The following is a 27,433-nucleotide window of genomic DNA, read 5'->3' on the forward strand; positions in this document are numbered from 1 at the left end:
TAGACAAGCCCACCTCTGGCCTGGTTACCATGGATAAGTTCCTAGTGAAAAAGGTCAATCAGATTAATAACGAGAGAAGGGTTTCTTTAGGACTGGGTAGTGCTCCACTCCTACGGGATGTGGTGCCTCTCATCGTTATTGACACACCTACACTTGATAATTCTAATTCCCTTGATATTAGTAGTAGGGATTCCATAACTACTGTAGCACAGGTACATGCTGAGTCACAGGGAGACCCCCTGGATACCTCCATTAAAGAAATAGAACCAGTGAAGCCAGTGTCCAGACCAGTGAGAAATTGCAGAAAATCTCAGCCTAAACGGGGGGGGAAGCACATCAAAAAGCGAGCTGAAACAGCTGCTCCGGTTAGTAATGGTCCACCCTTAGGCCCCTATGTAACAGAGGGTAATAACGAGGAGGGCATTAAAATCTATTCTGAACAACTTACCCTCCTGCTAAGTACTTTTGAAAGGAAATTAGTGGAAAAAATGGAAGAATTGCTTAGTCCCCTGTCTATCAAGCTAGATAACCTAGCTTTGGAGGTAGATCGATTAGGGGGTCTAGTGTCAATACACCAAACATCGGCCCCTACTGTTAGATCTAAGGTTGCGGAAATAGGACAGGGTCCCTTGAGTGAGCAGGCTCAGGAGATATGCCGGAAAAACACCGTAGCAGATAATGCAGATATTTTTTCCACTAAGCCCCCACCAAAAACTGCCCTGTCTGCACCGAGATCAGCAGATCAGGATGGCAGGCTTGAGCTCAGTCCAGAAAGAAGTCGTTATATTAATCTGCCACCTGACTGTGCACCTTACGTGGCTGTTTTAACTAACGTTCCAGCTATAGAAGATCATCTTGCACAGTCACAAGGGGAATCTCATGATTCTTAATAAAAATAAAGCAGTAGCCTGGCTGAACTCTAATTGGGGATTTCCAACTGCATATTCCAATGAGATACTAACGGTTAGAAGGGTAAACTGGATTGGCCCATCTAGAAAGTCAAATAGCGGGGACTGTATTATTGTCAATTTTAGACATCCCCAACACGTGGCAACAGTTTTACTAAGAGCAACATCATTATTGGCTGATGCAAACAGCATATGTGTCCGACCACTTGGATACTTTTATTCGCACCTTCTTAAATTTCCACATAGACATAGGAACTCTAGGCCTCTGTTTCAGTCTCAGCCCATGGCCCCAGCACCACCACACCTGTATAATGTTGTTAATCAAAACAGGGATGGGTTTATGGTGGAAACACATAATAGATTTGACTTGCTCTCCGGCCTCGAGGCTTGTGATTGACGGGAGGGGCCTACGGGCCAAGGAAATATAAACTCTGGGGAAGTGGACCATATGGAGATTTCACAGATGAACACACAGGGAAATAATGTAATCTCCTGGAATATTGCTGGATTGGGCACTAAAATGTCAGATTGTAATTGGGTCCGCTATATTAAGCAGTTTCAGATTATCTGTCTCCAGGAGACCTGGCCAGTGAACTGTGATTGTTTTCTTGAAGGGTATAAAGCTTTTTATGTCCCTGCAGTAGCATCTAGCAGAGGCAGACCTAAAGGGGGCATGGTAACGTTTATTTCGGTGGCACTCCTGTAAAATACGTAGAATTTTAACAAATAACTCTGGTATCATTGGTTTAGTATTAAGTAGAGATAACGGTCAGGTTGGTCTGGTGAACTTTTATAATGCAGTTAATTCTTGTCTAGCTCTTAGTCCGATATTGGCACTGAATGTATTTATTAGTACTTCGATGAATGAATGTCTCCACAACCTTTTAATAATGGGTGATTTCAATGTTCACCCATGTGGAGATCCCTTGTTTAAAAATCTTTCAGATTTGCACTGTGAATGTACAGAGGGATTTCATCTGGAACACACTTTGGAGGGGGAAGCCTTTAACGATCTGCTGTCTAATCTGGATTTATTACCAACAATGGCTCTCAGGGATCCTTTAAAGTGCTTTGAGATTCCCACTTTTAAGGGCCATGGGAAGGGTACCTTCATTGACTATGTTCTGCTCACAGTACCAATGCAGACTTTTGTGGATTCTTTTAACATCGAACACAGTGATTTCAGTGATCACAACCCACTGACTGTTCTCTTGAGGGGCCCCATGGCGGTTAAGGAGGGGCGGAACCTCACCACTGGCAGGCTGAGTACTACTGACGGGAGAAGGCGCCTGAAGTGGACTATGATTTCACCAGTCCGCTTGTATAAAGACATCAAGGAACATTGCACTGAGGAAATTGTAAAATGTACTCAAGATGGGGTGGAACCTTGTCAGGTCCTGTGTGCTTTTCAAAGTATTTCTGATAAGGTGTCCCAGTTGATGTCAGCGCCAGTAAAGCACTCAGCGACCAGGGGACCAAGATGGTTTAATCAGGATTGTTCCAGGGCCTTACGTAATCTAAGGGCAGCACTGACAACAAAACCCAGAATAACAGAGAATATTCAACAGTGCAGAAAAGAATATAAGTCTGTCATCAACAGACACAAGGAGTTTCTAAGAGAAGAGGCATGGAATGAGATCCTCGAACCCTCGACTCTGAAGTGTAGTTCTAGATTCTGGGCGTTAGTAAAAAGACCTTTTTTGACCCAGGACCCAGGGGATGGCTTAGAATGTTGTATAACAAAGGAGGAATGGGTCACACATTTTACCAAATTGTATAGTGGCACATTGAGTACTAATTCTAATCCCATTTCCCCTGTTGAAAGTGATCCTATTAGGTTTAACAGAGGTGAGGTTATTGAGGGAATAATGGGACTCACAGCTGGGAAAGCCCCAGGACCTGATGGAATCCCGCCAGACTTATATAAGTCTGACCCCAGTTTCTGGGCACCAATACTAGAATCGGTCTTTAACGCAGCGGCTAAAATGGGCTGTCCAAAGTTATGGGGGACGTCAACGATTGTCCCAGTCTTTAAGAAAGGGGACAAGGGTAGCCCTCGCTGTTATAGACCCATCTCTTTAATCGATTCTATGGTTAAAATAGTGGGAAGAGTGCTACTGATGAGGCTTTCCGACTGGGCGATGGAAAATAGTATTATGTCCATCTCCCAGTACGGCTCCTGCAGTGGACGTTCTACCATCACACAGTGCCCCAACCTCTTTTTAATTTTAAGTAAGTACACTATCACCCAAAAGGGTACTGTCCACGTTGCCTTCATGGATCTGTCCTCAGCTTTCGACTGTGTTAACAGGGGAAAGCTGTGGCAGTCCATGAGGGACAAGGGTGTTGACAGTGGGATTGTTAATTTTCTTGTCGACTTACATAACAATACCAGTGCTAATGTTAGGTACTCTCAAGAGCTATGTGTAACTGATAATTTTAACATTGGGAAGTGTGTGCGTCAAGGCTGTATCCTTGCGCCTTTTCTTTTTAATTTTTATATTAATGATCTAGACAGCGTATTGCAGGATGTAAAGGCAGACTGTCCGAGAGTCGGCAGGCGGGGTATTCCTGTTCTTTTATATGCGGATGACGCAGTTTTAATTTCTAGAACAGAGAGAGGTCTCCAAGCTTTATTAAATGCTTTTAATACATTTATGATGGATAGGGACCTCCTGGTCAACAATTCTAAATCCTTTATTATGCAAGTTGGCCAAAAACCAAGCAGAACCTTCTTATTTAAAATAGATAATGTAGCTATTCCCATCTCGAAGTCATTTAGTTATTTGGGGGTCTATTTTGACTCCAAACTTAGTTGGGGCTCACATCTTGACAAAAAGAAAAAGGAATTGGTACGGGTGAATGCTACTATCTTCAACTTTGCATCCAAATTAGGAAAAAAACCTAACAATGCCATGCTGAAGCTTTACAACGCAAAATCAGTGGCATCTGCTGTTTATGGCAGTGAAATATGGGGCTATGTGGCCGGTGAGCAACTACAGATTGTAGAAAATTCTTTTATGAAACGTCTTTTATGTGTCCCAGTAGGCACATCTAATTTTGTAGTGCACGAAGAGCTCGGGGCACAATACATTTGTGACATTTTTTCACTACGCCCATTAACATGCTGGCTAAAACTTTGGCTGAATCAAGATATTCCACTGACCCACTTGATTATGAGAGACTATCTGTCACAGGATAAGGCATTAGGTACACCCTGGCTAAAATACTTAAAATCGAACTTCTCTAGGCTTGGCCGCCAGGATTTGTTCGAGCATCCGAGTGGGATTGTCAAGGGTGATGTGAATGCAGTAAAGCGAGCCTTCTTCATGGACAGAAAGCTCAAAAGGGAAGGCGAGGAGCTGCTGAAACCAAGTGTAAGAAGATTTACTATGTTAAAAACAGGGGAAGTGATGGAGCCCTATTTGATGGGATCGGTGTCTTCTCATGAGAAGTTCCTGTTAACAAGGTTTAGATTTAATATTTTTCATTATTTGCTGTTCAGACCTAAAAATAATGCTCATTTTAAACCTGCAGCTCCCTGTGGCTGCGACGGTGTGTCTCCACAGGATATGCTGCATTTTATATTTTTATGTAAATTTTATGAATACCCCCGCAAACGCTATTTGGTAGACCTTTTAAAGAAACTCAATTTTAATCGTATCAGACCAGCTTTATTGTATCTGCAACTTTTGCACAGTGACAGTATCCTCCAAGTTATTGAATTTTTTAAATGGTCATTCAGGATGAGAAATTGTTTGGACCAATGATGGAATCTATATTAATTTGAATATTAATGAACTTGCTATGTATGAAAATGTGTTGTTCTTTGCACTTTGCACTTTCTGATCAAGTCTTAGAATTATTGAATGTTTCAATGTTTTAAATTGTCGAAAATGTTATTGTACTTTTATGGTTTGAATCAAAACCGAATAATGTATTTTTTTTAATCTGAATTTGATAGGAAAAAAGTTCTCCACCAATGCTGCATCATCCATTGCATATGGCCATGTCTGAACTGGGGTGGCAGAGTGGGCTAAAGAACGGTGATGGATTCAACCCAGATCTGTTGACTGGGTGTGAGTGTTTGATTGGTTCAGATGCTCCGTCCATCACCACCCCCTTTTGTACCGCTTTGTTCGCCATAAGTTGGCAGGGTATGCTCAGACGTGAGTCCCTTGCTCACTTTGCCACTGGATTCAAGCAAGCCTGGCTGAAGATGGCTGAAATGCCAGAAACCGGTCCTAGGAAGCTTGTTTCCGGTCCAGAGAAGGCATGGCTTGGCAGTTCGGGCTGGACTGTTCCCATGAGGCACAGGGTCAGACTGATTTGCATATGGCCATGTCTGAACTGGGGTGGCAGAGTGGGCTAAATAACGGTGATGGATTCAACCCAGATCTGTTGACTGGGTGTGAGTGTTTGATTGGTTCAGATGCTCCGTCCATCACCACCCCCTTTTGTACCGCATCATCCATCAAGGCAGCTAGGCAGCTAACTCTCTGGCAATTTTGGCACGATAGGACTGCCAGATGTGGTCAGAATTATCAGAATTCTTAGAGCCGATACCTGAAGATCGCCAGCAGGAAGCACGAAGGATAGTGCTCGAAGGAAAACGGGCTGCATCAAAAATAATTGACTGCGCCTTAGCTATTGCAAAAACTAACTTTCGGCAGCTAGCAGGAGCTGCTGTTCTCAGACGCCAGGGATAGCTCAGAGCAACCTCTTTTAGACCTGAGGTACAGACTAAAATATTAGATATGGCTTACGATGGCGAATCACTCTTTGGTAAGCATATAGATGAGGCTTTATTGACCATCAAGACAGACACGGACACGGCTACGTCGCTGGGTACCCTGCCGTATAAGAGAGGATCTTTCAGAGGATCAAGGGGTCGTGGATTTTCCTCGAGGGGAAATTACCACAATCAGCAAAACAGACAATACCAGTCTCAATATAAACAGCCTTATTACCAGTCTTCGTATAGCCAATCATCTTCAAGCAATTTCTCTCGACAAGGCGGTCGCCGGCGATCGAGCAATCAAGGCAGCGACTCAAATAAACGACAATGAGCTTTGCCGGACGCCAGTCGAACCTACTCCCCTGCCTGTGGGCGCGAAGATCTCAGCCTTTTTCCAACAATGGCAGAACATCACATCAGATCAGTGGGTCCTCGACCTTGTTCAAAGAGGGCGCACTCTGGAGTTCTTAAAGAAACCACCTACGAACTCGCACAAGGGTCCCCCTTCCCCTCGTCTACACTTACTGTTCAAAGAAGCTTTAAACATGTTCCGCAAGAATGCGATAGAAAGAGTTTCAGTCTCGCAAAAAGGGAAAGGATTCTACTCTCGATTCTTTCTCATAAGGAAAAAATAGGGGGAGTGGCGCCTGATTCTCGACTTGCGCAGACTCAACAAGTTTCTGAAGAAACAGAGTTTTCGGATGGTGAGGTTAGCAGATGTGTTGGGCTGCCTCAACGAAGGGTCCTTTATGGCTTCTCTGGACTTGGAAGACGCTTACTTCCATATCCATATACATCCTAAATACCTACGATTCACGGTGGCTGGCATCCATCTTCAATTCAAGGTGCTCCCGTTTGGGCTGAAATCAGCACCAAGAATATTCACAAAATGCCTAGCTCCAGTCTCTGCCACACTGAGGTCTCAGGGAATACAAGTCTTCCCATACCTCGACGATTGGCTGCTCAAGGGTCCATCAAAACAGGCCACGAGACAGGCTGTAAAAAGTTGCCTTCATCTATTCTCAAATCTGGGACTTACTCAATGCCAACAAGTCACAGTTGCAACCCCTCCAAGTTCTAACCTTTCTGGGAGCAACACTAGACACCCAACAATGCAAAGCGTTCTTGTCACAGGATCGCCAGACCAAGTTACAAAGCCTGGCAAGGTTCATTTCAAGAAAAAAGTCAGCTTCTGTCCGAACATTCGCTTCTCTTCTGGGGATGTGCTCTTTGGCGATCAGTTTAGTCCTGCTTGCAAGACTCAGGATGAGACCGCTGCAAGAAGAGCTGCACAGACAATGGCAGCAGGCCGGAGAGTCATTCGACGATTCCATAAAGGTGACCACACAAATGATACAGGCTCTCCACTGGTGGTTAAAGAGAAGCAATCTGTCTCCGGGTCTCACGTTCCTGGCCACTTTCCCAGAGTTTGTCCTGACCACGGACGCATCTATGAAGGGCTGGGGAGGACACCTCCAAGACCTTCAAATTCAGGGACGATGGTCTCAACAATATCAGCAAAAGCACATCAAAAGTCTCGAAATGAAAGCCATTTTTCTCTCTCTGCAAGCATTCCTTCTGAGAATTGCGAACTCCTCAGTGCTGGTGCGTACCGACAATACCACCAGCATGTATTACATCAACAAGCAAGGGGGGACGAGGTCTCTCTCCCTATCGCAGGAAGCTCAAGAGATGTGGGAGTAGATTATCAAGCATGGCATAACCCTCAGAGCGGAGCATGTCAAAGGAACTCAAAATTCTCTAGCCAACAACCTCAGCAGATCTCTCACAGGTTGCCACGAGTGGGAGTTAGAACAAGTACAGGTGAACAGGATCTTCCGAATGTGGGGCACACCAACTCTAGACCGGTTTGCAACGCAACAGAACAGCAAATGCTTTTATTCGCCAGCAGATTTCCTCAAAGGGGATCAAGAAGGAATGCCCTGTCCATGCGATGATCAGGGATTTGTGCATACGCTTTTCCCCCGATACCATTAATTCGGAAGGTTCTGCAAAAGATGAAGAGGGAACATTGCAGTCTTATCCTAATTGCTACTCGCTGGACGAGCAGCATTGGTTCCAAGAGTTACTTCTGTTGTCACAACATCGTCCGATTCGTCTCAAACCAACTCTCCATGCTGACAAGGGAGAGAGGTCAGATTCTACATTCAGATCCACAATCGCTTCACTTGCACGCCTGGCTCCTGACTTCTTAGAATTAAAAGATCTCAGAATTTCTCAGGACTGTAGAGATATTCTATCTAAAGCCCGCGCTCAAAGTACTATCAAGAAATACCCCTTTTAATGGAAGCGCTTCTGTCATTGGTGTGAAACAAATAATGTGCATCCACTTCAGGCCCCACCAGAGGATATCCATCCCTATTTACTTTCACTAGCTAAAGCAGGTCTTGTATTCTCATCTATCAAAGTCCATATCGCTGCGATTTCTAGATTCCGAAAGAGTTCTAACAAGCCATCACTCTCTGTTCGTCGTCACTTATCAAACAATTTCTAAAAGGGCTATTTCGAGCTTTTCCTCCAATTCGACCTCCACCTCCAGAATGGGATCTCAATACAGTTTTATCTCATTTAATGAGGAGACCTTTTGAACCAATTCACAAGGCTGAACTAAAATTTTTATCCTGGAAGGTGGCTCTTTTATTAGCTCTCACTTCAGCCCGGAGGGTTAGTGAAATCCAGGCTTTCACAATTTCTGAACCTTTTCTACATTTTTCTAAGGATTACGTTACTTTGCAAACAAATCCAAAATTCATTCCTAAGGTACCATCTCAATTCCACCTGAACCAACCAGAAAAGCTAAAGACCTTCTTCCCGGATCCAGTTACACCGGCAGAAAAGGCTTTGCACTCTGTTGATGTGAAACATTGCTTGAAGTTCTACCTTCAAAGAACTAAGGATATAAGAAAATCTAATCAGCTGTTGATCGCTTATGGTCAAGCCACAATGGGACAAGACGTGACAAAAGCAACGGTAGATCTTCTGTCATACAATTTTGCCATGATAAAGCCAACAAACCTTTGCTCAGAAAGGTGAAAGCACATTCCACCAGAACTATGTCGGCTTCTACAGCCTTATTTGCTGGGGTCACACTGGAGAACATTTGTCGTGCTGCGACATGGAAAAATGTCCACACGTTCACGAAGCACTACTGCTTACAATCTGCGTCGCAGGACGATGCCGCAGTGGGACAAGCTGTTCTTCAACATCTCCTTCATTAAGGTTAGACTTTTTAAATGTCTCTTTTATTGCATTTATGATGTATGAGTATAATCATATTCACTGTACTGTTTCTGGTGGTCAAATACTGTTTCTTAATATGAAGTATGTTACCTGACTATAATTATTTCATTTCAGAAGGTTTCTGCATTTATATGTATTTACATATTCTACTGCTCTATAACCTTCCGGATGTGTGGGGGATATGTAGATTTACGCTTTGACTCCCACCTTCCGCAAACGACATTATTAGGCTTACTGCTTGCTATTCTGATTCAGGCATGTGAATCTATGAAAGATACCCCAATAACGGATAAGAAAACAAGTTACTTACCTACAACTAGTTATCCAGTATTGGTATCTTTCATAGATTCACATGCACCCACCCTCCTCCTCGACAGGACAGTTCTCACTTCACACGTGTGCTAAGAAAATTTGAGGAGAACTGCCTCTGCTGGAAAGGTTCTAGAGGGTGCTGGCATCCGATTGGTTGGAGCTATTTTCAACTCTTTTTCATATAATGAGGTAGATATTGTACTAAGCTTTGGGCCTTTTGGGCCTACTGTCTTGTCAGCCTACTACAATTTTATTCTAAGGCACTGCTTTTATATGTATTATTACCGTGGGACTCCCGCCTCGGCGATGGGGAATGATTCAGGCATGTGAATCTATGAAAGATACCAATACTGGATAACTGTAGTTACAGGTAAGTAACTTGTTTTCATTCTGGTGGTAGAAGGCAACTGCCTGAGGCCAGCTTGCCTTCATCGACCAATCGTCGAAGCAGGAGAACACTGGAATCCCTGAACTACGAAGGTGATCTTCAACCACCACCATCACCTTGGTGATCACCCCAGGGGTGCTGAAAAGCCAAAAGGGAGCACAGCGAACTGATAAAGCACATGGCCCACAGATAGTCACCGGTAACGTCTGTGGGCATGCAGGACAGGAATATAGAAGCAGGCGTTCTGAAAATTCAACGCGAACATCCAGTTTCCACATCCTAGGACTGATGGAACCTGCACTAACGTGAGCATGTGGTATTTCTCCTTCAGGAAGAAACTGAGAGGGCGCAGGTCTAAAATAGGCATAGGCCTCTGTTCTTCTTGGGCATCAGAAAGTAGCGGGAAAAACCATCACAACCTACTGTGGCTGTTGGTACCCTATTTCTGGCTCCTATAATCAAAAGAGCCTGAACTTCCTTAAGGAGCAAGGAAAGGTGGTTTTTCGTCAGCTGGTTGGAGGATGGTGGCATGGGTGGCAGGTTTTTGTAGGAAAGGGATGGAGTAAGGATACATTGCTTACCTGTAATCCTAGTTCTTTTCCAGGGAAAATACTTATCAAAGTCATAAGCACTAAATAGTCCCGCCCACATGCATCATGTCATATTTTTCACTTAAAATCTCCCAGAATTTGTCTTCACTTGACAGTTGTGAGCACACCGGAGTGCTTATACCCTTATTTCTAACTGAAAATAAAAATATTTCAGTAAAAAATGCCATCCCTTTTCAACTAGTGCCCTTCGTGTGGCAAAAAAGATGGCAAATCTGACCAGCACTCTGAGTCCACTTAAGTAAGAGGCACTGTTAAGGATTGTGAGGTTTTGCTCATTGATTTCAAGTTGAAGTTATGGAAGAAATTACATCTTTAAAAGAGAGACGGTTTAACTCTCCTACAAAACGGATAAAATTCTGGCAGCACATCAATAACTTGCAACCTGATGTTATAGTTAATCAAGATACACACTAATTTTCACTAGTGATTTTCGGCCTCAGTTGCAGATCAAGGAGGCCAGTCTTAGAATAATGATTACTTTCTCACCAACATACAGGAGCGTAAGAATCCAGTAGGGAGGCATATTTTGTTTCAGGATCACTTTGGGAGTAGAATTACAATGAGCAACCAAATATATATAAACGGAATACTGGAAGACCACTTTTTATTTTTTAAATTCCAGGGATACTTTTCAGACTTGAAGGGGGGATAATTTATTGGAAGTAGAAATCATCATAGTGTGAAATGGCTCACATTATAGTCCCTGAACCTATTAACAGCTGATTAGAGCCATAAGCAAATCCTTCAAAAGGGTCATGAGATATATAGAATTTGTGACAGAGTTTGGATCATTTCATGGTGATGAGCACTGCCATTAATTCTTCTCGAACGCCCACAGGAGCTACATAACCTTTTTTGATCATGCAGATATAAGGCATGCTGGGAATCAATGAGACAGGGTTCTTCTATTGAAGATTTAAGGATATTTTGAATGACCCCCACCCATACATCGGAGGTGTACATAAATATAGAGGCTGTCTTTCACGTCTGCAGATATGACATCAAAAATCAAATGTGACACCTTTCACAGCAAGGATTGGGGCAACTTATAACAATAGCTGCTTAAAGGGCATACAAAAGATTAATCCTTGAGAATCAACTGATAACAGAACTGGCCATCCTTGTTGCTAATCATAAAACATAGGCCTGGAACAGACTACTGAGAGAACTAAAAGGGTTCTTAGGCCAATTAAATATCCTTAAGATGAATATGATGGAATTAACTTTAACCAGACAATCTTTCTACGTGAAGAGTGACAATTGGTATGAAGTGGCCAAAAGACTAACAGTGTGCTTAAATCTCAAACACGTGGGAGAACTTCCAAATGACTTGGGTCGGATAGTGGGGAAAGGAGCAGATATCTAGAGATTTTTATGTCCACCTGCATGAATAAAGTTCTACGATATGAGATGATGAGTTATTATTTGGATTCCCTAACACTTTTCAGACACTCAGAGTTATATAAGGACCTAACCCACCCCACCTCCCCCTCAACGAGGCAGCAGTGGTTAGAGGAAATTGAGGAAATTACATTTTATAAGGGCACATGGCCCAGATGGGGACTGGATTTTAGAAGACCTTCACAGACATACTGGTCAAACTATTTGCAATCACTCTTATACACCTTCACTTCCAGAAATGTAGTGAAACCATGCATGATGGAAGCAGATGTAAATCTGATCCCTAAATCTAAGAAGGACTCCTTAAGCTTTACGTTCCAGAGGCCAATAGAAATGATTAATTCTGATAATATTAAACAAAATATTAGTCAACAAGCTTAATATAGTTCTACCAATCTTTGCTGAGACCCAACAGTGTGGATTTGAGGATGGTAGGCAGAGCCATGATAACATAAGACTGCATATCAGTTTGGGAAGGTACATTAAAAGTGCCTCTTTGTTGACATATTACTTTGGAAGCAGAAAAGACCAGGTGTTAATGAGTAAAGTTGTAAGTGAATAGGTCTACTGTATACATTTACAGACTAGATCAAAGTTGAACTGCAAAGTTGCCAAGTCCAGAATGTTTCTCAATGATGGCCCGACGGAACAAATACCCTTAAAAGGTGAACACATCAGGCTAGCCCCTCTTTAGCCCCTCTTATTCGATTTAGCGACAAAGCGATTACCCAATAAGATTCGCAAATTTACTCAAGGAGTATCACAGTTATAATATACATTTTAAAGCATATATTTCTGCCATTCATCAGAAGAAAAAAGCTCCAAGCAGGCTTTCTTCATCACTTCATCAATGTCTTTAATTTTTCATTAGTTGATCATATCCACTTGTATAGATGAACATATTCTTATTCATTCAAAAAGCTTGTCAAAAGGTACAAATTTCCCACAGCCATGTTATCGTACCGGCTGTTATTATGAAAGGAAGAATCCTCGAGAAGGGACAAGATTAGTGAGATCGCGGAGACGGGAAGTGCACCGAAAGCATGGTGGAATTGAAACTGACACATGGAAGAATACGGGACCAGTAGAGGAAAATCAAGTAAGAATACGGAAGGGTGTTCTTGAAACAGCATATATATTACGTGATTTTGGAAAAAGTGTGCAAATGAAAAGATACACGGTGTAGCATATGGGACAAACAGGCGGAATTTGAAATTAAGTCTTTTCGCCTGGACGAACCTATTTGCATACAGTATCTGGACGCCGAACATGGGTTTTCTCGTAAGCCGCGACGTCATGATATAATTGTACATACTCACTTCTAGAGTATAGGGTCTGTGAAGAATATTGGGATACAATTACCTGACATTGATAGATTGAGAGCAAAGACAATCTCTTTTTAAGCCCTGATGATGTCCCAGCAGGGACGAAACGTGTAGGCTGTAGCTGTGGGAAATTTGTAACTTTTGACAAGCTTTTTGAATGATTAAGAATATGTTCATCTATACAAGTGGATATCATCAACTAATGAAAAAGACATTGATGAAGTGATGAAGCAAGCCTGCTTGGAGCTTTTTTCTTCTGATGAATGGCAGAAATATATGCTTTAAAATTTATATTATAACTGTGATACTCCTTGGGTAAATTTGTTCATTTATTTCTAAGTGGTTTCAACGGTGGGCCACTCCAAGTAGAGTGTCAAGCAGTAAAATAATTGTTAATTTGAATATAAATTGCGTGCTTAAATATCTCACTGTGCACACGTCAGAGTTCCCTCATCGTGTGTTTGGGTTTAATTACCCAATAAGATTCACCTGCATCCAGAATTGGGAAGGGCACAAGAAATGAATATAAAATAAGCCTCCCATTCTAATTTTCCAGGATACAGGAAAGCTGGAGGTCTATTTACTAACCTTAGTACTGAGCTGCTGTCTTTCAACTAACAAATAAGACATACTTGTCATTATGTCCAAGTGTGGTGGTTGCATTGAAGGCTCAGGTTCCCTTTAAACAGGAATGTAGATAAATGAAGTACTTTAGAAAATACCTCAAACTAAAAACTTTTAGGGGAACTGGCCCACACAGAGAGGATATATTGCAAGTCTTGGGGAACAAACACTTTCTTGGCTAGATGGAATTAATATTCTAGTGAAGAATGTGCGGCTGTTTCATATATTCTAGGCCTTACCAGTGCTTATACCACATCATGAACTTGTAGTCATTCAGTCCAGCATCACAAAAAAGGGTTGGGGCTGGTGGGGGGGTGGGGGTTAGAGAGAAGAACCAGAGGAGCTGTCCCACATTAGCATAGGAGTGTACTAGGAAGGGAACAATGAACAGTGGACACAAACATGCTATGACAGACAGGGACTCTAAGGGATCTTCTAAGGTTACAAAGGATAAGCCACGCAATTTGTATTTATCCAATGTCGTAAGGGGCAGTCTTGAGAAATGGGATGAACTAGAATCATAGATGGGGAAATACTGCTCTACTGTTTAGTCCACAATTCACATCAGGCTTAAAGGTTAGGATGTCAGTCCTATATAAGCTACTTAATGTTCCTAGTGAAGAGGCCTGTCAGCATACTAGCAGAGCAGAGTGGCCAAATAAGGCAGACAAATGACTGAAAAGATGTATTGAGATTAGTAACCAAGGGATAAGTCTGTCTCCAATACAAAGAAAGTCACTATCCATTGACTCAGTAGTATGTAATACCACAAGGGAAACATGTTTTTTTTATCAGCCTGATTTTTGTTGGGAGATGTGCGTGTAACTTTTTTGCACATCGGTGAGGGTCACACATGGCTCTTCAGAAGTTTTGCTACATCATTTCATAGTACACACCTGGAGTTGATCGACATGACAAAGAAATGATGGTGTCTGATGGATTGGTCTGGTATTGTCTGCTGGGATTATCCTACGTGCCAACAGAATGGATATGGAGAACTCTCCACTTCAACAGTTATGCAAGGGTGTTGAATCTCTGGGATGCCTGGTCTGTGGAAAAATTAACTTCCAGTTTTGACATTTAAGGACAGAAATTCTTTGGGATCTCTGGCCCTCTCCTGCAGTACTTTCCTAGGATAGAACTGGCCTTAAGAAGTCTATAGAGACTGAAATCCTCAGACTTATTTTTTACCGGGTGGAGAAATTCGGTTAAGTGAGGTTAGTTATATTTTAGTGTGAGCCATGGACCTACATTTGGAAGTTGTCGCATTCTTGACTGAGGAAGCACGATGGGAGGGGGATGAGGGAAGATGTTTTATATTTGCTCAATGTTAGAAGTTGTATATGAACTGACTCAATTGCCTAGTACAACTTCCATTTGGTTGCCTAATCTACTGCTAGCTGTGGTGACATGAAGTACTGTACAGATTATATTGTGAATCAATAAAAAGAACCGTTCCTAACATTCTAGTTAAGCCAAGAAGTACGAGTTACTTACCTTCGGTAACTATGTATCTGGTAGAGACGATTCTAGCCGCAGATTCCTTCACGTAGAATTATCCCCAGGAGCGAGACTGGATATGAAAACTTTTTGCCACAGCATCCATGCGCGCCGGGGAAGGGGCGGCACCACACGACTCCGCCCAGGCGTCGTCCGCGTACGTGACGTCAGCAAGGTCACATAAGCCCCAAACCGGCGCGCCTACGTTGTTTTTCTTCAGAGAACTTCTCCGCGCCACAACGCGGAGCCAGACAAAACTGTGGGAGTATGGGAACAGTGTGCGAAAGAGGAGAAAAATTAGAAAAAGGAATGGTGACAAACACCATAAGGAGCAGTGTCAACACTGCAGTTCCCAAAGACAGGGAAAGAAGAAAGAACAGAGCAGAGCAGAGCCCTGAGCAACCACCCTGTATGCAGACAGTTCCCTCCCCCCCGGAGACAAGGAACATTTGCAAAATGTCATGACAACATGTAGCAGGACTGCAACCCCCATGAAGAAACAAGGAAGGGGAAGCCAGTACCAAGACAAACAGAAACAACAAACCTCCAAGCAACCCCAGCACATAGGGCAACCCCCCCCTCCAAGGAACAAGGGCAAGGCATGGCCAGATGACCCCAACCCAGAGGGTAGCAGAGGGGCCAGGACCCTTAGTAACAAGGGGGGAGGGAGTGGAGGGCAGAGATGGAAGGCAAGCCCCCCAATCCTGGAGCAACCAGAGCAGAGGGGCGCAGGAGTACCCATAAACCTCTCCCCCAACAAACCAAAGAGGAGGCGGGAACAGCAACAAGACAGAGCAGCCCGTCAAGAAACAAAAGAATGTACTCACAGAAGACATAGCCACCCACCGGGAGGCGAGTGTCGAAGACGAACCCAAGGGTCCTCGCAGAACGGGGAGGAAGGGCGGGGCGGGAAGGAATCTGCGGCTAGAATCATCTCTACCAGATACATCGTTACCGAAGGTAAGTAACTCGTACATCTGATAGAGACTACTAGCCGCAAATTCCTTCACGTAGAATAGATACCCTAGCAATATCCACTGGGAAGGAAGGTCTGCGAAAGGACCCCACCAGCCTGGACATAACAGAGGATCCACAAGGGACCAGACCAACGGACAAGGCGAAGAACCTCGTCCCTCCCAGGCAGGAGGAACCCCTACAAGCAGAACACCACCGACCCCAAGTGGGATGTAGGAAAAAGAAAGTCTGAAGAAGCCTGTACACTCACAACAGAGGAACCAAGGGCAAGGCCAGAGAGGCCGAAGCACCCCATTCCCTTACAAGGCAACAGAGCCTCCATCCAATGCCAGGACAAGAAAGAGGAAGAAGAAAGTCCTAGAGGGCCCAAGGAAACGAGGGAAAAGAAGGCGCGCCCACCCTAGATGGAAGGCAACAAACCAGACAGAGCGGCGCCGACAGTAAAAAGAAGCCAGAAAGAAGAACAGCTCGGGGCCCCAGGAAGACCGGGCAGGCGATGCTTGACAAGGGAGAAACACAGAATTATCCCAGCTCACCGGACAGGAGCAGGAAGGTGAGGAAAGGCCCGGACCCACCATCACGAGGGGTCCGCACACACAACCTAAAGAAGCAATAGCAACAAACAGAGAGCAGGGGCCCGGAGGCGACCAGAACTCCCTAGCAGAGTGCAAGCTATATAACAGCTACCACTTCCCCACATAGGGTAAGTTAAGTCCCAAGACAAGGGAACCCTCTTTGGAAGAAACGAAAGGGCCAAGGGAAAAAAAAACAGCGGAAGGCTCGTCAAGCAGCCCAAGAGAAAGCAGAAGGCCTAATCTGAGGGACAAGTATGAGCTACCAACGTCAGCAAACACACAAAGTCAACAAGGGGTCGTCCAGCAGGCAACAACGCCACAGTCCCAGCAAGGAGGACTCGAGTGGCCATAAAACATACCCCGCCGCAAGGGCAACGGGCCCAAAAGAAGGTCCAGAACCAGCTCAACTCAGCAGTCACTGAGGAGGATAAGGCGGAGGAGGACGGAGCCCTGCCAAGAACCTTTGGATGTCGGAGTCTGCCGGGGCATGGAATAACAGGGGGCCATCGAATGGAAGATCAATCAGCTGTTCCCGAACATTTTTAGGAAACACGCCGTCCCGAAGCCAAGCACAGCGACGGAGGGCGACTTAGGAAGCCATGGCCTGGCCCAGCACCTCCAAGATGTCCAGAGCGGAGCGGAGAATAAACGCCAATAGCTCCCGGACATCAAACGCATGGTGCCGTAAGTCCACCTGAACAGTCTCTTGTGAAGCTGTGGAGCCCAAGGACTCAGCCGAGTCCCACAAACAAGAGGTGGCCCTAGCCACATAAGGTGTTAAGGGCCCGCAGGGCAGCGCTGGTCGAGGCAAACATGTTGCACCCCCAAGAGTCCAGCCAGCAGGCCTCCCGGGACGGCGACGTCACCAGTGGCGGCAGGGAGGGAACAGCAGTCCGCAAAAGTGGACTCGAGGGAGAGGGGTGGAGGGAAAGACACGCCGGGTCACGCGGCGCCGGAAGGTGTCGGTGAAGAAGGTGTTGAGGCACAAGAGCCCCTGAGGCGGGGCACCTCCAAGCCCCCATCAGGGAAGAAAGGAGTGAACCCTCAAAGGGAAGAAAAAGCTCCCTCCCACCAGAGCCCTTGTGGAGAACCTCTAAGAGATGATCCACCGGTTAATGAGCAATGGGGTCCCCCATGCGCAGAATGCCCACAGCCGTGGACACTCTGTGAGCAAAGGCCGCACCCGCCTCCGTGGGGCCCCGCAGTGGAGAAAGCAGCTCCTCCATGGGCGACGGCTGTAAACTAAAGCGGCCGTCCCCGAAGCCAAGCGGGGCAGGCAAAGGCCAGACCTGGAAGTCAGAAGGAACCAAAGAGTGGGGGACCTGTGGCTCTTTGGGCGAACACCTTGGCCTCGGAAATGGCGGGGAGCGCCCTTCGATGACGCCGGTGGAAAAGCCACCACTCGACGGCCTGTCTCCGGGGAGGATGAGACCAGTAGGCACCCAACCTCCGGAGAAGAGGGAGCGTCCGAAGACGAATCCGCGACCCAACGCCTGCCTGGAGCCCTAGAGTCCGCCGCCTGAGGCAGGACGTCAACACCACCCGGCACCGAAGGAGACGCCGGATGGGGCTCCTCCAAACCACACCGCACCGGGGCACATAGCGGAGCCGAAGTGGCCAAGGTGCGGTGCCAGAACGACACCGACTCGACCTCCGCCGAGGCAGCCGCCTACGTGGAGGAACGAGAGGGACCAGGGGAGGGACACGAAGCCCTCCGCCAGCCTCGGCCCAGCATGTGACGGAGGTGGCCCGGCTACCCAAACGGCGGCGCCAGGGCTGATTCAACCTCCGACTCGCTCTCCGACTCGGCAGCCGCCTGCGCGGAGGGACGAGAGGGGCCCGGAGGAGGACGAGGGGTCCCCCGTCCAGCCTCGACCCAGAGCGGGACGAGGAGAGTCCACTGACTCATGTGGCGCCGCCCGGTCAAGCCGGCAGCATCAGCACAGCTGTGGACAAGGCCTCCGCCTGTCCAGAGGGCCAAGCAGGGCTTTAGGATGCGACCCGAGCCCCAGAGACCTCCCGCAACACCACAGGGACTCCCGGGGGAGTTTGCGGCGAGGCAGAGGCGCCGTGGTCCGAAGGGCCGCACCCCATCCTTCGAGCCTGGAGCCGAACCAGTCGGCGCCGGTGGCGCCGCAGAGGACCCTGCGCAATGCAAGGGATCCGCTGACGCCCCAGGAGGGGACGGAGGAGGAGACGCCAGCGAGGCCTGCAAAGCCGCCGCATATGTCTCCATCTGGACTCTCAACGCCCCTTCACCAGGAAATGGTGGATAGGAGGACGACACGTGGGGCCACATCACCCACGAAGAGCCCACACCTCCAGCAGGCCGAACACCAGCCCCTGCGGACAAACTGCAACACTTACCCACCGGGGAGTGATGCTCTTTTGACATCGGAGAGGGACGAGGACGCAGACGACGGCAGTTTCTGAAGGCGTCAGCCGAGGCTGACCGAGGAGACGAGGCCGACCTTCAGAGACGCGCCGAGAACAGTTTCAACCAGCGTTTTCGCTGCGACTTCGGCTTCAACTGTTGGCACGCCTCACAATCAGTGATGCCGTGATCTTCCCCTAAACACCACATACAAATGAGGTGAGGGTCCGTCGCCAACAGAAGACGCCCACACGACGTGCAAAACTTGAAACCCGAAGGCATTCGAAAACTGTTCCCCAAAAAATAGCACAATGAGGAAGAAAAAAGGGGGGCCCAAACAGAGACAGAATGTGTTGCACGCGGAAAAGGAAAAAACTGACGTAGGCGTGCCAGGGCTTATGTGACCTCGCTGACATCACGTACAAGGACGACACCTGGGCGGAGTTGCGTGGTGCTTCCAACCCCTGGCGCGTAGGGATGCTGTGGCAAAAAGTTTCTGGATCCAGTCTCGCGCCTGGGGATAATTCTACGTGGAGGAATCTGCGGCTAGTAGTCTCCATCAGATGCATATACATCTAATTGATCTACAATTGGCAGGGTTTCTTGCACTCATATCCTTATGCGCTGAACTTACTACCCTGCAGACAGGAAAAGACATCCATGGCAGGGGTCTTAGTCTAACGTCTCAATGTCCAAACCAGAGGAGATAGTGTCTTCCCTTTAGCTTCTGTATACTTACTTCTAATCCTTAAGTGTGCACTCAGATAATAAGAAAATCAGTCACTTCTGCTACAGTTATATTTATTTATTTTGTGGACTCTTACCTGTGCTCTACCTGCTTCACTCCCACAGACAAGGATGCCATTGCAGTCACAGTCTCTGCTTCTTCACTTTCGGACTTCTGGGCCTCCATCAAGGAATACCCAACAGTGGAGGAATGGCGCTGGAGTGAAGACCAGTACTTACCTAGGAGATAAAAAATTAAAAGATTGAAAGCAGATACGTTTGTCAGCCATGATTCCTTTCTGTACACGAAATCCATAGGATCAGGGCCCATGCTAAACTTACACGCTTGGGGATGGTCTGGACTTTTATCATGTTCAACAAGTTTTTGAATAGAAAAGCACAACAATCTTCATAGGCAAAGCACACTGAATCAGAAGAGAGGCACAACAATATCAGTCCAAAGGGTGCAAAGCTTGGAGTAGTGCTATAAATTGGGATAGTGGTACACTAGATATGATCGAAGGAGTACATCAGATTAGAAGAAGTGGAGTGAGTCAGAGGGGAGCAGACTGAACAAGAAGCACAAAGTTTACTCACAGGCAGGTTGAACCCATTATGCATGTGTGTAATGTAACATACAGCTACCATACTCAAGCTGATTGAACAAGCATTTGCAATGCAATAGGTCTCACATTTACATGAGTTTGAGCTATTGGCATTGTAAATGACAGTGCCTTTTATTTATCTTTTCGTTTTTAAAACATAACTAAAAGGCACTGTTATTTACAAAGCCAATAGCTTATACTCGTGTAAATGGAGACCTATTGAATTGCAAATGTTTTTTTTTCTTCAGTGGAGGAGTAGAAATAGCAGTGCTGCGTGTTTGCCATGCACCCCATAGATAAATCACCTGCTTGGCTGCTGCCAAGCCAATGAGTGGCAGGGGGAAGAGCCATTCTCGTGCAGCCGAGGATCATTGTCTCGACTCTTACCTGCTCTCTCGCTACACCATGTTATTCCAGTAGATAGCAAAACCAGAGGCAGGAATGCTATGGCGAGTTTACGACATACTTATGCAAATCTCCAGGCAGGGCTTGCACTCATAGCTGCACCATTCTGATAGCACTGTAAGCAGTGGCGTAGCAAGTGTGGGTGGAGGGGGCGGACCACCTCAGGCGGCACGAATTGTAGGGGCGGCGGCCACGGGAATAGCCAGCACCCCCTCTTAGACACGCAGCGGCCTCCCCCGGTGGCCAAAGGCCTAGCTACGCCACTGACTGTAAGGCGGCTGCCTTACCTTAAGTGCGTCCCACAACTACATTAACGAGTTGCACCGCAGAAAGCAGTCTCTTTCTGTGCAACCATCCTGCCCACTCGAAACGGTAAAAGTATTAAAATACGTAACGAAGCTCATTAAGGGAAATGGAGCCCCGGAAACTCGATCTCCCCAGTGCACGCGATGAATGCTCACAACAGCCCATCTCAGCTGAAGCGACGCAGCTATGTTGTTTTCCCATCCCCATCCTCTCCCCCCCCCCCCCGCCCTGGGATTATCGTTACTGATTGGGTAAAGATCACCCCAGCCATAAATGCACAAACACAGCATACTAGCTGAAAATGCGCAGCAGGAAGGCCAATTACCTCGCAATTAGATCCTTAGCGGCATAATGTTGACCTGCTTGGGCCTAGCGAAATAGGAGACCTGGACCCCTGGACCCTGGAACTGGACCAACCTGGAGACCCTGCACCCCTTTTTTTATTATACTTTCGGTAACAACCTCTCCTTGCAGCCTTATCGGTGTTTGCAAATATTACCAGTGCGGAGTCGAGTGGAGGATTCACATCCACTTTAAAAATATAGAAAAAAAGAACATTTGGAACCCGTACAAAATGGTTTTCCAAAAGATGCTTTTCACGGCCTGCAAGTAATCACATGGAAAATAAAAGGCGATACCCATTTTTGAAAAATAAATCGAAAATATGTATTTAAACCGCAGTAAGATTCGGTTAGTTAAGTTCCCATCATGTTAGTCGCAATCAAGTGATGAATAATATTGGAGCCGTGTAGTTTATCTGTGTAGTGTTACTGACAGGTATGAGCTTTTTTTAGATGTCCTTCCACGTGTCATAAATGAATGCATTAAGGCCCATTTCACTCGAGCAGAGGATACATTTTCTTTGCATCCATCAAGGCCTTTTTCACTCTTGCCGCGCACGCCAATGTGTAACAAGATTACGATTCACTCAGAACAAAGGACCACAATAGTGGTGGAGAGTGGGGGGTGAAAAACCTCTTTGTGCTGCAGAATAATGCGGTTAAGCATAAGCTTTGACACCTCATGCAGCAAGTAGAAAATCGGAGCCTGCCTGTGCTCTCTCTGGCTAACAAGCGGCCATTCACTCCGACCAATGGCGCTCCAGCTCTCATTTCCTCGGGGTGACCTCATCCCCCGGAGACACGACCTGGCTCTGCGCTCCACTCAAGTGCTGCATTGTTCACCGTGATGATATGTGGTACAAATGCTCAAGTCAGACCATAGCCATGGCATTCATGCTGCAGAGTACCTTTGTTATTGTAAGTGTGCTGTGGAGCTGTTGAAAACACAGACAACCTGTGGGGGAAATAATAAGTCAGCACTGGGGGGTGAGAGGTCATTAACATTCTCTATGTGTTCTGTGACGAGACCTGGGAGGGCGGGGGCTGCCCGCGCATGCGCGGCATTTCTAACTTTCATTCTGAGAGCCCCGGCTAGAAATGCCGCGCATGCGCGGGCAGCCCCCGCTCTACCAGGTCCGGCAGCTCCAGTCCCGTCGTGAACAACATCGGCGGCCAGCCCCCGCTCTACCAGGTCCGGCAGCTCCCGTCGTGAAGAACATCGCAAAGGGCCGAACATGCCTAAGGGGAGAGGAGCCCGGTGAGTGGGGGTGGGGGTGTATGCGCGTGTGTCTGTTCGAGTGTGTCTGTGCGTGCGTCTGTCTGTGTGCGCGTGCGTCTGTTTAAGGGGGGGTGCGTGTGTGTATGCAGTGTGTGTGTGCCTGTGTATGCGTGTGTATGTGCGCATGCGTCAGTGTAGCGCGCGCACCGCCATGCACGTTACAAGCAACCAAGACGCCAAAGCGCGCCCGCCTTCAAGTAAAGTCCGCGCTATATTAAAATGCCTTTTGCACGAATGACGCCTTCAAGTAAAGTGCTATATAAAAATGCCCACATAATTAAATAAGTACTTCATTAAAGCATAAAACCTTACGCTCAGAAAGCAATACTGCTCAGGGGCAAACAAATCAAACGAATGCAAATGTAGAATGGAATAGCAGTACGTCAAAAAATAGTGAATTATTTCAATCTCATGTATTATTTTCTCACAGTTGGCATTTTTACTTTATATAACTTAACTTTTGTTGTTGTCATTTGTTCTCGTGTAATTGCTTTGACGCCTTCAAATAAAGTCTGCGCTATATTAAAAAGGCTTTTGCACGAATGACGCCTTCAATCGCGCTGTGAAAACAAGGAACGAAACCCTTTGGCGCCTTCAAGTAAAGTCCGCGCTATATTAAAATGCCTTTTGCACGAATGACGCCTTCAAGTAAAGTCCGCGCTATATAAAAATGCCTTTTGACGCATTCGCGCAAAGTCTGTACTATATAAAAATGCCCACATAATGAAATAAGTACTTCATTAAAGCATAAAACTTTACGCTCAGAAAGCAATAAACGAAAGCGATCGCGCTCTAAGAAACGAAACCGAAAGCACGCTAACACAGCTCAAGAAACATGCTGAAGGAAACAATAAAAAAAAGTGCGTGCACGCAGTCAAATCCAGCTCAAGAGAAGCGCGTGGCACTCTCTTGTCCCTCATTCCCCCGAGATGGGCAGCTATAAGTCTCCAGCCTGGACGCATCCTTCGGATGCTTATTCCAGGCAAGACCTAAAAAGGGGCTGTTTTACAGTTGCATAATATAGTACAAACTGAGGCTGGAAAAATACAGGTGCACTCTAAAGACAGCAGACTACATCATGTACTCAAAGGGTAGCAGAACACATGTACTACCTGGAAAGGAGTATATAGAGGGTATGTCAAAACATTCACAATGCAGCACCACAATGCATGTACTAAAATCAAATAGATACTCAAAGTATTGTCATACACTGGTATAGAAATTATGACAGCACAAAGAATGAATGCAAGGAATGGCAAAACATGAAATGTACAAAAGAGAAACGTAATCAGAGAGCAGTAGACTTGCAAAATAAATAACACAAAAGAAAACATAAGCCAATCCTGGTGGAAATTTAGGGGCAGTCTACAAGGGAAAGGGTGGGCATTCTTGGTGGTGAACCAAGAGATACTTCTGCATTTGTTTAGGTCTACTGTTGAAAACAGAGGATGTGATTGGTATTCACAACGCGTTAAAGGTGGATTATATTTATTACACATTACCGGACTAGTTTTATTACTCAATTAAATAAAGCCATAAGTATGAATCGTATTTGATCAAGGTTAATACATTTAATTCTTTTGTCTGAAATGCAATTTTTGTAACAAGAAAGTATGCACCAAGCACACAATTAGATCTATCATTGAATTTTGGCTAAGGAAGCCATTGCCGCTTTCCTTCAAGTTATTCATTTACTTGCATAGTTTTATATCACGCTGGCTAGACCCGGAGGTATCAGAGCGCTTTACATGAGGTTAAGATTAAAAATAGATTTGTGAAGAAAAATGATTTGTATTAAGCGGAGACTTGAACTCTGCGAGTGTCCTCCTTTCTCTGTCTCTACATCAAAAGAGCACAACAATGTAGAATATGAATAGACAGCTGTACATGATCTACCCACAGGATGCCAGAACACAATGTGTACTTCGAGAGCAGCACAAGTTTGACAGACCAAAATACACATACACTGCCTGTGAACAGAGTTCCAGAAGTTAATGCACATACAGAAGGGACAGACCACAGCAGTCACAACGAGGAAGGTAGACCATACAGTAAAACAACATGGCAAAATAAATCATGTGTGATCATTACAGCAAACCCAAGGAGATGATGGACGGAGTGCTGAACCTTTTCAGACACTCATCCCCAGTCACAGATCTGGGTTGAATCCATCATCATTCTTTAGCTCACTTCGCCACCTCAGTTCAGACCCAGCTATATGCAAATCAGTCTTGACCCAGTGGCTCATGGGAACAGTCCAGCCCGAACTGCCAAGTCAGGTCTTCCCTGACCCGGAAACAAGCATCCTGGGACTGGTTTCGGGATAACCTCCCTCATTAGCCAGGCTAGCTTGAATCCAGTGGCAAAGTGAGCAAGGGACTTAAGTGTGGGCATACCCTGCCAACTAAGGGCAAACAAAGCAAACACACGGAGATCATTACAGCAGCACACAATATACGTATAGCATGAAGCCAAACATATTTATGCAGGAGTGCAAGCACAGCATGTGCACAGACACCACAGTGAATGTACAAGAGACACATCATAACAAAATATACTTACTGTGGATTGCAATTACTTTCTCGATTGATGCCACTGCGTTCGCATTTGACCTTTGTTGTAAAATCGTCTCTGGTAAAGGATCAAGCTAAAGAATAAGAAATAAGGTTGACATAGGTCACCACAGGGAACCTACTGCCAGCTAGAAGGCCTAAACTATCATCATTTGTACCACCTTAAATCGCCTTCCCCCTAAAATCACAATAAAAATATCACCATCTGCATTCTGCAATCTCCAACCCCTATTACTAAGAAAAATAACATCGGAAGGAACATGGGTCTGTTATTACACAGAAATGATCAGCAATACCTTTTAATGCATAAAATATTAGCCGTATTATTATTATTTATTTACTTATTATTTATTTTAGTGTTTTATAGAACGCGAACTTGACCCGTTAGGGTATCAGAGCGCTTTACAGAGTCACAAAGTAAACAATAGGAAGGATAACACAAGAATACTGTAAATTAGGGGGGCGGCGGTGCTGGGTACAAGAGGGAAAACACTATACAAGGATAGTCAATATTACAATTGTTAAGGACGGACTTTCTTGGTGGGGCGAGGTCGCAGGAGGGAGGCAGAAGTCTCTGGGGTGGTGGTGGAACGGGATTAGTCAAGGAATTTACCCAAGTTTCAAAAGACCTTTATTCGAATTTGTTAAAATTCATAAAAGTACCGAACACATCAAAGAACATATACATTCACATAATACAAAACAGTTAAATAATTTACATTTCATAATAACAAAGCAAATCATACAGCAATTAAACAATAAATTTCATTAAGTTAAAAGGTTTTAGCAGTAGTATTTTTGACTAAATCTGATTTCAAGGACTTTCCATAGTCTTGCGTGCACGTATGGCTAGTCTTAGAAAAGTGCTAGTGCGAAATGTCACTTCATCATTGTCCAGGGTGAGCAGCAGCAAATAGGAATCCTGAAGTGTGAGAGGTCTAAGTTTTCTAAAATATGGGGTTAAAAGCCATTTGGTATATCTCAAATAAAATTTGCAAAAAAACAAAAAGTGCAAATCGTCTTGAGTACTTGTACCGTCACAAGGGCAGGGGGTAAAATCAGTATGGTGTTGATACCCCAGAGGAAAAGAAAGCAAAAATTTCACAGTTCCTGCCCTTAGACGAAATAGTAGAGATCGTTCCCAATTTGACATAGGCAGTGATAAATAGGGTGGCATGATTTGCATACAAAGACCATTACCGATGTATTTTTTAACCCCTGATTTCTGTAATTCAATTCCAAGCCGTTCATTACGGTAAAGTGCATACAGTGCCTTTTGGACCTCATATTTGTCCTTTGATTCAATAACCGTTGGCTCAGTAAACAGAATACCTCTACCAATTTCATTAAATATTTTAAAAACTTCTTTAAACCAGGGGATCTGCATGCCATTTTCACTATTAAGGCAATCCCTAATGATGTTTTGCGTAAGGGCAGCAGCCTCATTCCTCCAGATTCTGATCCAGAAGAGTGCTGGTCTTGCTTTAATAAAGTCGTTTATAAAAGGGAGGTTAAGTTCGTTATGACAGATAAAATTGGAAGAGGAAATTGGTGCTCCCAACAATTTCCTGCAGAAACGGTTTTCCTCTCTTTGAATACCAATGCTGCTGGCCAATCCCCACACTTCGGCTCCATACGTAGCAACAGGGGAACACTGTAGTTTAAAAATTTTAACAATAGCTTTAGTGGCACCGATTTTCTTTGGGCGGGGGAGACTCAGGACAGAGTTGTTGGCTTTCGAGAACTTGCTCGTGGCGTGGGCCACATGCCCACTCCAAGAGCCGTTCGCAGCGAAAACCAACCCCAGATAAGGGAACTTATGGACAGATTCCAGTTTATCTGTTCCAATTTGGATAGTACCGAGTTTCCTTTTGCCCGGCCCACAGGACATGATAAAAGACTTTTTAAAATTAACTTTCAAATCCAGTCCCTCCATAAAATTTACAAAACTATGTACAAGCAGACGTAGAGCATTAGGTGTACGTGCCATAAGGACAGCGTCGTCTGCATATAAAAGTGCGGGCAAGGGATTTCCTAAAATAGTTGGGACATCAGGGGTAGCTTTCTTTAGACAGTTGGACAAGCCATTAATATAGATAATAAACAGCAGGGGTGCTAAAACGCACCCCTGTCTCACCCCCCTCCCTATCTTGACGGCTCCCGACACCTCTCCGCCCATCCCAACACGTACCCGAGCTTTCGAGTC

The 27,433-nt window shown here is 45.4% G+C and overlaps 1 protein-coding gene across 8 annotated transcripts in view; it reads right to left on the minus strand.

The window, feature by feature from the left end:
• HDAC4 (histone deacetylase 4) overlaps positions 1-27,433 on the minus strand; it is a 1,367,213-nt gene that overhangs the window by 51,435 nt on the left and 1,288,345 nt on the right. For all 8 annotated transcript variants that reach the window (XM_078681413.1, XM_078681410.1, XM_078681417.1 and 5 more), the window contains 2 exons: positions 25,217-25,301; positions 19,817-19,958 (listed from right to left, as the gene is read on the minus strand). In XM_078681413.1, the coding sequence (XP_078537539.1) occupies positions 19,817-19,958; positions 25,217-25,301 (227 nt within the window). The remainder of the gene's footprint in view (positions 1-19,816; positions 19,959-25,216; positions 25,302-27,433) is intronic.

This window comes from Lissotriton helveticus, chromosome 3_1, assembly GCF_964261635.1.
Source record: "Lissotriton helveticus chromosome 3_1, aLisHel1.1, whole genome shotgun sequence".
In the NCBI taxonomy this organism is placed as follows: domain Eukaryota; kingdom Metazoa; phylum Chordata; class Amphibia; order Caudata; family Salamandridae; genus Lissotriton; species Lissotriton helveticus.